Below are 14,587 nucleotides of genomic sequence, written 5' to 3' on the forward strand. Positions count from 1 at the left end.
CTGCATGCTCCGCCCGAGACGCCTCGCCTGAATGTTCCTGATATTGTTCCTGTTGTTGTGAACTCACCTGACCAGACAATCTCCTGTTTTATTACTTACAAAGCAAACTCCAGAAATGTCTCCTCCCACATTTTTCAGTCAGTTTCTCGAGCTCTGGTCTGGGTATTCTGAAATATGGTCATGTGAAGGCTGTAAAATATATATTTTTGTCTGCCATATTCCTAATTGTCATCGTTAACCCTGTCCACCTCTCTAGGTTTATATAGTGTTTAGTCGTCTTTTACCTAAATCCATGTTTATTTGCCTTACCTCCATATAAGACCTCCACCACCACCCTGTGAACAAACACTCGTCTGATCACTTCTCCTATCATTGACCTGCATATTACACTGTAATTCACATTTTAGGGTGTAACTAAGTAATTTGCTTTGTAATTGTTCATAATATCACGTTGTTTCTAACACCTTTCAATGGTTGAAGCGTTACCGTAGATGGGTTTAATTCTTCGCGCCAAGGTGACCCAAGAAAAGCCTTCACTTAGAGCACTGATCTAACTTTATGTAAGGAATTAAGGCATGCACTTTAGCAATCTCAAGCAATTTCATGCCTTTAGGATTTAGCAAACAATCATTTCAATGTGAAGAGTGAGGGGATAAGACGGAAAGTCCTGGATTATAGTTAACTGCCATGCCATCATTACTCTTAGACACTCACCATTGTCTGTAGATTTTTGAAGTACACTTGAGCTGCTTGTGCGGCAGAAAATAAATCTCTCTGTGATCACAACGTGGGGCAGCGTTCGTCCAATCCAGTCCAGCAGCTGAGATCTATCTGAAACGTAATTTGCCCCTTTCGATTCCACCTACAATTGATCTATTATGGGATTATTTGACCGTGTAATTTGGTGTAGTATTTAACAGAGCAGTTATGATTCAAGTGCTCAAATATTCAATCTGTTAAAATAACCTTTTCCTGCTTACAGAAAAAAAAATGCAATCTTGCATAATTTACTGGAGAGTTTCAGGATCATTCTATCAAACCATCAGGCTCTGCACACTGGCTCTTTCAGATGGCCTGACCTCGCTGCTGTTTTTATTTTCAGGAAGTCGACCTTCTTCAACGTGCTGACAAAGAGTCAGGCTGCAGCTGAAAATTTCCCCTTCTGCACCATTGACCCAAATGAAAGTAGAGTGCCCATTCCAGATGAACGCTATGATTTCCTCTGCCAATTCCACAAACCTGCCAGGTATGGGGTCTCATCCGTCATGTTTTATTCACACACAGTTCAGGTCTGTAGTCTCACGACGGTGCTCCTGCTATAGGTGTGAGAAAAATGCAATGTTGTTGATATGTAGCTGCCAGTTCTGTATGATGTATATTCGCCGCTCTATCTCGAGGTGTTCCGTTGAAGGAAAAGCATCTGCACCTCCAGCCCCTGGCTGTCATACATGTTTCTAGAGGCTGTTAAAGTGGACTGGATTCAGATTTGCGTGATGTCTCTTTTTTGACTGACAAGAATTGGCAAGCAGAATCTCAGAGGAACGTTTCAGTGCACACAGTTTAGTCACCAGAACTAGGCTTCTGCTTTTCAAAGAGCACCATGAATCTCACTACATCATGGTTCTCCTCCGTTCTGTCTTATTAGCAACACAGTCAGGTAAACACATGCAAAACAGAATCCAGGGGTTATAAGTAAATACAAAACAGGAATAAAAAATGCATGCTGTAAAAGAGCAAAAGCAGCAATGGATTGAACCTAAAAACAATATTTTACATCAACTGGAATGGCATTCAGTAGAGCTCATACCTGCACCGAGACCCAACAGCCAGTCGTTTTTATGTAATCCTGCTGACAAACCAACCAAAAAAAGGGTGAAAACATCCTTGGCAGAGGTAATAACACTATTGAGCCACACTGATGCACTGGCTGACATTCTTCTTCACAGCATTGAACGTGGGCGCTGCAGTTTATTTTAAATCCAACATATAAACTACTCACCTCATCAAATGTGTATGAGTCTGACTTTGAAAATAGTCTCCAACAAATGCTGTGTCTAACCCTGTTTGAATAATATGGATAAAATCGACAGTGCCCAATCGATTTGAAAAGTACCATCGCCTTATTTAAAAAAGGGAAACAATACATTTATGAACCATTGAGCGTGGAGCTGGCTGCCACACTACTAACACAGTCATGTTGAGAGACAGAATAATGCATTACTGGTTTTGATGCTTTTACAAGTTTTCACTTTTGATACTAGTGACCACTTTGCTGTACATTTTGAGACTGTGATTTATGGTGATTTTAGATTGAATTACATAATAATGGGATTATTTATATTTTGTTATATGTTTGTTATTTAAAATTTTTTTTTATTGATTCAGTTTAGTTCAGAGAAAGATTCACAAAAATCCTTGAAAAACACACCTCATGACTGGCACCTCATGGTAAAGTTTCTATCCACATTTTTTTATTTAGTACAAATGTGAAGTAGTCTCTGTTTTACTAAAGAGCCACTGATAACGTTTGAAGTGTAACATGTTTTTTTCACTTTTACTTCTTGGCTTGCAGAGAAATCCCAGCATTCCTTAATGTTGTCGACATCGCTGGCCTGGTGAAAGGTGCTCACTCTGGCCAAGGCCTGGGAAATGCCTTCCTGTCCCACATCAGCGCCTGCGATGGCATCTTCCACTTGACACGTGAGTCACAGGTGGAGGGTTTCATATCCTCAAAAATCATGTATGCGCAAACACGTCAAATATTTTATTTTGTATAAGTCTATCAATGACAATCAGTCGCCAGCGCTTTCTCCAGCAAAGGCAGTAGTTGTGTCGTTACTTTGCCGGTAGGACACCTTTGTGTGGTGGGAGCCAATATCAATATCACAGATAGGTTTAATGAAGTCAGAGCAAACCTAACGTTCCTACTGGGACGTTTCCTGAATGAGAATCACATATGTGAAAGGATCTGTGTCTAGTTGAGCTTCACACAATCGGTATCATATCCTGAGACTTGGAAACAGCACAAGACTGTGGAGAACGACCACCACAGGTTATTGTAACTTGATTCCTAATGTCACTGTTGATTAAGTTTGAATACAACAGAGGTAAGTAAGTTATTAACAATCATATAATGAGAATGGAGGTATTCATTTTCTTCTACTCTCCTTATTGTGTATAAACTGTGTATTTTCGTGACAAATCTAATAATAATAGATACAAAAAATACACATATGCTGCTCATACAGAGTAACAGTGACTGCCTACTTTTAGAACAGTTCTGGTTCTGCAGGTACATTTCCAATTCATTTTCTCCATTGACGTTTCAGAAAGTCGTCAGCCAACAGGCTACGAGATGAATCATGACCATAAAACATTTGATTTGGAGCAGATAAAAATTTAAAATGGCTAAAGAAAGGCAAAAGTACGAGACTATGTACATAATTTTTTACTGCAAATAATCACTTTCCAATGGCTCCCAGTGTTCTTCTACTCGGATTTGACGTCATTGTAGTGATTTGCCCCCCCTGGACTTCCTTTTTTTCCTCTCTAAAAAAATGATTATGTAACAATTAACAATCTGCTCGTAGCTGACATGATATTCGTGATGGTTAATATTTCCATGGTAACAGCGAGCTTCACCAATCAAAGCCATCACTATTTTATCAAAGCATTATCATTTCACATTCTCGTAGCTTGTGGTAAGTCTACCTTGGATGGTTAAAATATTATGGCTGATATTCAAAATCTCTGCTCAGAACATATCCACACTGCTCTGCTCTAAACCACAGTTAAATAATTACATTGATTACATTACTTGTAGTAGAAATGGAATTTTTTCTTTATACATTTGGAATTATTCAAAATACTGCTACTCTGTGTATACACTCCTGTGTCCCTCCACAAGTTTCCCTCTGTCTCAAGTTCTTCTGTGTCTCTGACATGGTCTTTGTCTTGCACAATTAAAGTGTTACACGCTAGAATAATTCAAATTACAGCAACTCAAATGAATGAAGGGGCCCTTTTTAGAAATAGCTGAATTTGTTTACTGAACGTGTACCGTTATTGACTTTCCCTCCATGTGAAAGGAGCTCTGATTAGAGAGTTGGTGGTGGCAGGCGGAGAACAGCCCATAGAAAGGGTTCAAATTAAGGCCATTTTCCTGCATTGTTCCTAAACTGTGTCTGTGTATCACTAACAAGAGTATTACTTCTGTTCCGGTGCAGTTTTAAAATGGCCCTTCTGCCTGATATGTTTAGTTTGTGAGGAGTTGAAATGGATGACCACCAACTGACCGTAGGATTTGACTGGTGTTATTCTATACCTTTTTAATTGTCAACAGTTTCCTTAAAAATACCTCCCAATTGTAATACTCCATCTCTCAGTACTGACTTCCTCTCTGTGACCAAAGCAACATTCAGCGCAAACAAAAACAGAAATATTTGCTAAGACAACACACATCCACCCAGTTACCAGTGAATGAATCCTACCTTCAGAGAGGTAATTACTCTCATTGTGCAGGCTGTAGATTGTGGAGCTGTTGAACTGCAATACATCATCAAGACAGGTATTTCTGGTATTTAGCTCTCATGGTTATACATGGGGTGGAAACACTAAAAGAAACACCTGTCAAGACAATTCATAAATCCCAGCTACATTTAAAGTGCATCGCTGCTTAAAATGAGGATGTTTGGAAATGCTGCTGATTCCATTTCAGTTTCAATACTCTGGGGCTACATTGTTGACCGAACGGGCAAAAACAGAGAAATGATGCAGTCGCTTCCTAATTCGCTCTCGTTAGTCCTGACTCAACCACTAGTGGTAAATGCTCAGCTTTCCAAACACTTACAGTTCCACCTCATCGTGGGTCCAATTAACGTAATCCCTCATCTTAATTTTCATCATTGTGATTTCTCACTTGTATTTTCTGAAAGTAAGCAACCAACTGCAGAGTAGACAACCTGCTTCCTGTTTTCACCAGCACACACATGCCCAGTGCACATGAATGCTCACACCATGGAGCTAAAACACCCGTGTCTACTGAGATTATTTTAGTTTCGAAAAGCAAAAACCAAGTATGGATTTGGTCAAAAGCCTCGGAAATAACCACAAAGTCAATTCAACACCTCTCAACAAAATTTTGCATTCATTTACGAAAGCCATAAGTTCTATAAGGGCCCAACAAATTCTATAGTGATTCTGTATTACGGTATTCATGCTTTCGTGGTTTACGTGTGTTTTTATACACATTATTATGTATAAATTGGGCCTGTATTATGTTCCTTTGATATGGACTAAATGTATACAGCACATCCTCACCCAAAACCAACTCTTTTGTTTCCACTCGCACAAAGACAGTAAACATCCACAAGAATTCAGCAATCGAAAGCTTCTCCTTCTGTGTGCGTGTTTACATCTATCTGCTGCGGCATGCCATTGTTTCCACTCTCCCTTAGAAACAATGTGGTATGTTTCACAAGTTAACCATTAAACATAGCTGGTTTTGTTTTGTAATTATATCTATCTGGTGTCAGGCGGACTTCATAGCTCAAGTCACTACTTTTATATAGCCTGATTATATGGTTGTGGGGATCACACTTTTCTGTGTCTGGAGTGGTGCGTTGTTGTTGGTTTTGTGTAGTAATTAGTGGAAGAGTCTATAAAGATACTACGGAGAGATGAACAGCGTTAATAACATGAAACAGCTCAGTGGGATTGTTAGTGCAAACCAAGGACACAAGCAATTAACCTGAATCTGATAAAGACAAGTTTGCAATCTTGTCAAACTTCAGAGATCAGCCCTAATTTTCAGCCAGATCTGTCTATGAAATCATTGAGTTCTTTATTCCCGACATTGGTTTACAGTTCTGTGTTGAGAAGTTAGGATTTTAAATTGTTATGCGAATAATCCTTGAGAAATATATATGTCACAGATGTTTTACAAAGACATGACGGTGTATTACCCTAATTTACCTTCCAGGGAGTAGACCTACAAAGATTTAAACGTAACGATTAGTTTTCAACGTCTAATGACTTGAGAAGTCTGTGTAAACAGTGGATTTGCTTTCAACAATACTTTCCAGAAACTATTAGGGCACATGATGATATCCTGAAAGCTGATTCTCATGATTGCCTGGTGTTCCCTGGTCTCATAACCAAATGGTTTGCAGGCTAAGTGCTCCCAGCGCTTCTGCAGTGACTAGAACGCGGCTGGATCCTCGCCGTCTGAGACAAGACACGGACATGTTCTACTTCATCCGCTCTTCTGTTCCCTGCGAGCAGCCCTGCCAGCTCACCTGGCCTAATTCCCAGATGTTTGGTTTCCAGCAATTAGATGTTTGAATGCTCTCACGGTGCAGCACCCCCCCCCCCCCCCCCCCCCTCCCCCAATTCACTGTAGGAAACCTTTAGCTCACTTATTTACAGTTGCACGACACTCAGTAAGAATCTAGCCTGGAGATACTGTGGTGTAGCACATTTATTCTTGAGGGACTGGCTGTGGTTGTGGGCAGCCAACTGGAAAGTAGCTGTTATTTTTGGCGTTGCCTCTTCTCCCACTGTGATATTCAAGCTTTCAGCACCTGAACTCCTGGTTAAGTCGAGGCCCCCGCCCCCTCTCCTCCTCCACTGCCTGAAGGCGACACAAGTCCGTCCTCCAACCTTATATAAAATAACTTGGATAGTTTTGAGGGGAAGTTTAGTAGTAAATATTACCTGATGCTATCCTTTGTGGGGCTGAATATTTGTGTCTATTTTTCAATTAGTTAGCTACTGATTTGAAAAGTAATTCATTATTTAAAGCATTCCTAAAGACACGATGATAAATATTTGAGGACTTGCATGTGTTTCCTGTTGACTCAACAACTTGATGCAAGACGAAAACGAACGATAGGAGGATTTAACGGAAACACATGGTCATTTACTTTGTGTGGCGTGACGTGATACAAACTGCATTGTGTTTCCATTGCGTTGCTCGTGCTCGAAGTTGAGCAGACTTTCATGCGGCAGCAGAGGCAGCCAATCAAATTGTCTTAAAACAAGTACAAGCCGATCAAATCCTGTTGCTGCGAATGAGGAGGCGGATCGAGGCAGTTGGTGAAGCTGTTGTGTCTTCATGTGGTAGTGGGTCGCATTTCCCACGAACTTCTATTTAGTACTACTCTATTTTGTAGCAAGCGTGAAACTGTGATTGTTGTCATTACGATGATTGCGTCAGCATCAAGTATCGGGCGCGCCCACTGTCATTGCAACACATTCGAATGAGACCTGCATTAGACTGTTGGATAAATTAAAAACTTTAGGAACACACACACCTTTTATTGAATAATTGACATACAGTTATTAAAATACGATTACAATTGTTGACAGTTTGCACATAATTGGTTTAATTATTTATCTTATATCATGCACTGATGGGTCAACCACACAGCATGCGTGTTAGTACAGAGCTCACGACATCCTTATATATGAAGGTTTTGAGTAAAATTTGTTGTCTTGCCAACAGTTGGAAGACTGATGAATATGAATAAAGCCGATACAGTCTATGTGTTATCAGGTAAGTGAATTTTGCTAACTGGTACTCGGACAGAGCCATGCTAGCTGAGAGATGATTCGCCCAGTCGCTGAGCTAAGCTATAATACAATCAGCTTGTGTTAGGTTCAAATCCACCACACATGAAGGACAGATGTTTCAATCTTCTGCTCTAACTCTTGGCATGAAAATGAATACAACCTTATCTGTATGTATTTCCAAATGCAAAGACACAGTTCATTTTCACAAAGTGTGAACGTAGACAAAAGGCTTGTGCCCACAAGAACTAGCACTGTGCTAAAAGCTCAGGGGGAAATGCTTGTGTTTGTTTTATAGTCTTGGATACCAGGAAAACACCTTCATAAAATAAAATGGTTGAGAGACTATTCTTTAGATGTACTACAGAACACAAAATTATTGTTCCCATATGTCAATGATCATATCAATGTGCTTTAATAGTAGGCGAGAGTCGTCTTTTTACTTAAGGAACAATCTGAAAATGAACAACTTAGTTTGTGTATTAAAATACCTGTCTTAAAATACTTTGGGAGTGTTAACAGAATCCGACTTTAATCATGGGTCAAGTCACCAAAATGTCAAATACACTGACTTGTTCCTTTCGAGAAAATAACCCCACTTACTCACCTAAAATGTTTTCAATTTAAAGATGTCCAATGTTGTCAGTGAGATCCACTTGAATCAGTATTAGCTGATGAATATCTGAATTGGAGAGAACGAGTGATCAAATTAGCTCTCTTTACAGCATCTAGCACGATATTTTTGTTTTGGAAGGTGTTTTCATTCAGGAGTCATCACTCACTCCACTAATCGCTTCGAGCAAACAAATCAAACTGTGATTGTTGAGCTACAGGCGCTGAGAGCAAACTGGATCGACTGTTCACTGATGATTTATGGCCAACCTGCCTCCTGACTGACGCCGAGGTGGCTGCTGTGCAGGAATTCAGCCTGATCACTCACCAATTCACACATTCTCCAACTTGACAAACACCTGAGTCAGCCCAGTGACTATGTGCTTGCGTGAATGTGTCAGCAGAATGGTTGTGCAATCCCCTGTTGCATCAGTGTCTTAAAAACGACCAATATTATTGTTTAAAATATGACAACAGATTATTTCAAAAGAGAGAAATCCTCCAAAGGCTTACGAATGTATAATATAGGCGATGCAATGTTGCACCACCGTAAATACTGATGGTAAAAACACATGATTTAACTAGGGCTACGTTGTAGCACTTGCGGGCCCGAGCACCCGCACGTTGAAGCCTGTTGCGGTCGGTGGAGAGAGCGATCGATGACCAAGCGCACATCATCGATCGAGCATGCACTTCTCCACGTTGCATGCGTTTTGCGCTCTGCGGCAGTAGGTTTGCCAGTAGGTGGCGCCATCACTATTATTACGCACAGACATATATATCTGTTCAAGTAGGCGCTCTGATGTAGCGTGATAAATTTTGTGTCAATTGGACAATGTTTCCGCAACTTAATTTTCACACTGATCAATAGGTGGCGCTATGATCCTGAACTAATATTCATATATGGAGCTGTTCTATTCAGGATTGTGATCATAGGTCAGTAGTTTGGAGCCGGTTGGATAATGCAGAGTGGATTAACAAAGTACTTCCTGTTTCCTGGCGAATCAGTAGGTGGCGCTATGACACTGAGGAAATATTGACACATAGAGCTGTTCAGGCTTGGACTCTGACCATGTGACAGAAGTTTTGTAGTGATAGGACAATGCACAGTGGAGTTATGATAACATCGTGTCCTTTGGCGAAGGAAAATCCTTCGCCGCACATCAATGTTTACACGGTTTGAGGAAACGTCACAATTCTGACCATGATCTAATGACTTGACTGATCTGATTTGAGCTGTATATTGTAAATCAGCCAGGAGCAGTTCATCAAAGTATAAAACATGTCACTTCCTGTAGCCACCAGGGGGCGCTGTAATTTCAAGTCATAATTTCTGTGTAGATGTCATCAGGATGGCACCCTTGTCTTACATGTCTAGTTTGGACTCGATTGGACAATGTATGTCCGAGATACAGAACCTCGTGTTTTGATGGCGTTTAATCAAACTCAAGACGCCACGCCACGGTCACACGGTGTGACGAAAGGTCAATCTCTTAATCACTTTTTATCTCCATCTTGTTGTGATGGCACTGATCTTAATTTGAAGTTAATCTGATGAAAGCCCTGGGACAAGTGCATCAAGTAAAAATGTGGAATATGGAAAAAAAATGGCCACTTAATCCAAAATGGCGGCCTCCCTGTTTGGTCAAGCATACCTATCCAAGATATTTTTTTGTTTGTTATGAAACGACACATGTCCCGATAGATTTGTATAAATGTCGGCCATCGTAGTGCCGGGGTTGCCTTATAGGGGGCGCTGGTCAGTTTTTTTGCCACGCCCATTTCTTAAAACCATATGAATATCTTCAGGGGGGGGCTGTTGTTACACACATGTAGTTTGAGAGAGATAGAATCATGAACACTGAAGTTACAGCAATTTCGTGTTTCACGGCGAGTTGATGAACTTTAATGCCACGCCATTCATATGGCGTTTGACGAAAAGTCACGGTAATCTTATGTCTTCATTGTCAATGTCTTGGGACCCATTTGATACAGTTTGACATGGTTGAGGTCAGTGGATGAGGAGAAATTCATCCAAGTGTAAGACAAGCAAAAAACAAGACATTTCCTATTGCCACCAGGGGGCGCTGCGGTTTTAAGTCATCATTTATGCATAGATGTCATCAGGCGGGGACTATTGTCTTACATGTCTAGTTTGGACTTGATTGGAACATGTATGTCCGAGATACAGATGCCCGTGTTTTGATGGCGTGTAACCAATTTTTAACGCCATGCCACGGTCACACGGTGTGATAAAAAAAAAATCCCTCAATCATTTTTTATCTCCATCTTGTTGTGATGACACTCATCTGAATTTGAAGTTGATCTGATGAAAGCCCTGGGACAAGTACGTAAAAGTAAAAATGTGGGATATTGCCAAAATGGCCACTAAAAGCAAAATGGCGGACTTCCTGTTGCGTTTTTCATAATGCTCCATGAGACTTTTTTTCATGACTGGTCACGATACACCTATATCCAGATTTTGATGAAAATCCGTTATGTGGAAACCTAGGGGCTGGTTCCAGGGGGCGCTGTAGAGCCATTTTGCCACGCCCAATTCCAATTACTCCAGAATACTAAAATATCCGCAGACCTTGAATTTCCTGCAAAGTTTCATAACTTTTTGAGCATGTCTAGACCCTGAAAAAGCCCCCCAAAGGGAAATAATAATAATAATAATAATAATAATAATAATAATAATAAAAATCCTTACAGATTCAATAGGGCCTCTCACCATTCGGTGCTCGGGCCCTAATAATAAAATGTTTATGTGAGTTATAAAAGCTTCTGCACAGATGACCTCTGGGGTTATTTTTACAAGAAGACATTCTCCAGCAGTGAGATGATCCCAGCTCACTGCATGTATGTCTGTAGTGTTAGCCTGCAAACATGCTTTCCTTGTTTGTAATACTAATCCACACTCACAGGGCATGTTTGAACAATAGCCTAATTCTGTTTGTTATATAGCATATCATTTCAAAAAATGTTATTCATGACAAACAGGTCATAGAGAAAAAAAATGAAACTCAAAAAATTTCTGAAATATTCCCTTGTAATGTAACTGACACTATAATTTGTTCTTCTACAATTGCATCTATATTTTATTTTTTATAGTTAAAATTACTCTAAGTGCAGCTTTCTATTCATTTTTGGTGACACCTGTGCTTTTAGTACAAGTAATTATTATTTGTGGACCTTTTACATTCTTGTAGCACGTCAGATTTTATATATCTTATATAGGGTCGTAACATCTGCCGTCCTTGTGTCTTTGTAAGTAAAAATAACAATTGCCTAATAATTAAATCAGAAAAAAATAAGCTGCTGTCTTGTATGTGCTTCCTTGTTTATGTCACTTGTGTTGTTTTAACCAATATAGCGATTCTAAACCTTGCTCATTCAGCTGCACAGGGACCGTCCTTCTTTTGTGTGTTCCCGGCCTGTGTCGAGGTGCTGTCACAGCATTTAAATGAGCATTTTGCTTCAGCGAGAATGAAGCGTTTTTGTCAGCCTCCACTCATCATGGATGATTAGAGCAAAATGTCTACCCATCTTGACTGGAGATCGCCACGGCCCCAGATAACATGCCTGGTGATTGAAGGTCGCAATATTTTGAATTCTAATGGGGCTGCAAGATGAATTGCCTGAAATAGACTGTAGAATCTGCCTGCTTCCTCCTCATGCCCCCCTTGCCTGTCCGCTGTGAAAAGAACCACTGGGAATGGCAAGGCCCGATGATCATAGAATTATTGGATGGTGATTCTAAACCCTTCAAAGAGGAGTTGCTATGGAGATCTCGTTCCAAACTGTGAAATGATTCACCTTTGAAAGGCTGGAGGGCCTGAAAGCTGAACACATCATTGTTCAGGTGGCGGTTGGTTAGGAAATTGCTGGTGCCTGTGCAATCAGCAGCACTATAGTAGTTAAGGATCTAAAAAGGTTTGTTCGCTGAATGATGTGGGACAACAGAGGTGTGCATGTGACAGTTCCTTTCAATCACGGCACTCTCATGCGCCGCAGTTTAACAAAATAAATGCAATGACAGAGGTTAAGCTAATGATAAGGGAATTAACACTGTTGTTTTCTGTCTGACCTCGTGAAAACCGAAGCGTCACCTGCACATTCACTTTTCCCACAACTGACTTGTCTGAACGGCTTTTCCCTACCCTGCCTGTTTTTCAGCCAGTGACACTACACATAAGATGCACCTTTAATACTTAGTCTGGTGTGAGACACCACGGCCGGCAGCAGATTACACAGACACTTTGTGAGGTACTGATTTTAACATCATTTCACGGGGATCTATCACGAATGATGGGATCATGGAGAGAACACGGCTGAGTCTCTGAAGGGCTCAAACCCACCATAGATATATGCAAAGACTGATTATGCTGCAATCTCTGTCAGCGCACGACAAATTGCTGTTGATTTCATGTATCCCAAAAAATGAATGTCAAGAAGATATTCCCTGAATGAACATAAATACCCTTGTGTGCATTGCCAGTGTTTTTATGCTGGGAAGACATCCATAATGTGCTTTTCCTGACAGACCCATAAAATAGCTTTTACTGCTCTGAATACCAGGAGAATTGCGGCACTGACTTTGCATGAACATTTTAAAAGCAGTGTGAGGAATGCACGTTCTTTAGATGTGCTCTTACCCATCTTGCATGTGAAAACATGCACAGGAAGTACGAAGTCAATGAATACTGTAATTTAACTGAATTATGTTGACCACATATCCTCCCAGGTAGCAACATCAGAGAAAGCAGCTCAATCAGTATTGATCTCGAGTTGACTCAGATGACTGCCTTGTCTGTGTACCTGACAGAACTGTAATGATATAAGCTAGCAGGAGCACGCTTTTGGGGCTTTTAGATGTATTCTTACTGGAAAGCTAATTAGAAATATTCCTGAGATGCAGAGAAGCTTGCATGCTGGGGTAAAAGTAAAAACATGAACAAAGTACCTGATACATCTTCTTATCTTTGTTCTTATTCATTTTTAAATATAATATATGAGTTTTATCTTCTCAGGCTACACCATCCTGCAGTGCCGCTGTAAGTCCATAATTTTAGAGCTTAGCCTGATCCCTAATCAGGCCATTGAACACCACTCACCCTCTACAGACTAATCCTTTTGTTCTCTCAATAAAGGAGCACCTGTTAATAAAGTCTTTAAAACATACACGATTTGAGATGAAGCAGCAGCATGTACATCGAGAGACAGACCTGACTCCTGAGACGGGGCCTTTCCAACCTCTTTCTGGTCCCGTTTTATTGTGTGTTTTACTGTATTGCGTGTAGCTTTGTGTTGCTCTGCGGCCCCGTAAGCGCTGTCTCCACAGAGCCTGACCCGGGCCCAGTTGTTAAAAGACTAATTGTGGAGATTGCCCCTCAGATTTCTCTCCTCTCTTTCTCTGTGTGCATTTGTTCTCCAGCTCTAAGCCCTGAATGGGGCTGGGGGGGTGGGGGGGGGAGTGAAGTCGATGTGAATGTTAAATTAGGCAAAATTAATTAAAGCAAATTACCTTGGAATATGTGGCAGTCAAAGAGGAGTGTCAGCTGATAACTAAATAGTGAGTGATCAGCTGCTACTGCTGCTTCTGTTTTTTTTGTTAGAACACATAACAATGGTCAGAAACTGTTGATTATATTTTCAGAGAGTAAAAAATGTTTTTCAGGAACTATTTTCATATCGTGGTTTCCAACGCTTTCATCAGCAGTGATTTATACCAATCATTAGTGGTTTATTAACCATGGGAACCTGTTTCAAACCTCTTTGCTCCTAATTAATATAAACTCAATTTTACAACAGACTCATGCATTTTCCATTGTGTATCAGAACTGTACATCGTTATTGTTTATAATGTATGTATACTCCTGCGGCTAGCAAAATTATTTCGTTGCATTATATGTTCTGAGCTCAAGCAGACACAATAGCAAATTTTCATTCCAATCAGTGCCGAACAGGGGACTGGTAAATTGGAGCAGCAAAACAATAATTCCACTGATTAGCCCCTTTCTGTGGTGCGTAAGTGAACTGTTTATACTGTGGAGTACCTCTGCAAGAGGAGAGGAACCAAAACAGCCTGATTAGGCAAAGAGTAATTGGATAAGTTCATTTCACCATGAGGACAACGCGCAGGATGACAGCTTGCACAAAAGTCTACAGCTTCTGTTGACTCGCATGAGTAATAGAGCCGCTGGTGTAGGACTTCTGGTTGTCTGCTGTTGATGTATGATGTAGATTGTGAAAGCACTGTAGTTTAGTTCCATTAGAAATCAGGTACTTTTGTCCCTTCTTAATCCAGAAACAAGATATGATGTCATGTGGACGTGCCGGATTACTGATCAGTTTACGATTCGGTGTCCCTAACAATTTAAAAACACGTAGAGCTGGTCTCAGG

General features: G+C 40.5%; 1 protein-coding gene across 1 annotated transcript in view; it reads left to right on the top strand.

The window, feature by feature from the left end:
• LOC128456255 (obg-like ATPase 1) overlaps positions 1 to 14,587 on the top strand; it is a 45,114-nt gene that overhangs the window by 6,457 nt on the left and 24,070 nt on the right. Inside the window, exons 3-4 of the mRNA XM_053440349.1 lie at positions 1,103 to 1,246; positions 2,573 to 2,700. Coding sequence (XP_053296324.1) covers positions 1,103 to 1,246; positions 2,573 to 2,700 — 272 coding nt within the window. The remainder of the gene's footprint in view (positions 1 to 1,102; positions 1,247 to 2,572; positions 2,701 to 14,587) is intronic.

This window comes from Pleuronectes platessa, chromosome 14 (assembly GCF_947347685.1).
Source record: "Pleuronectes platessa chromosome 14, fPlePla1.1, whole genome shotgun sequence".
NCBI lineage: Eukaryota > Metazoa > Chordata > Actinopteri > Pleuronectiformes > Pleuronectidae > Pleuronectes > Pleuronectes platessa.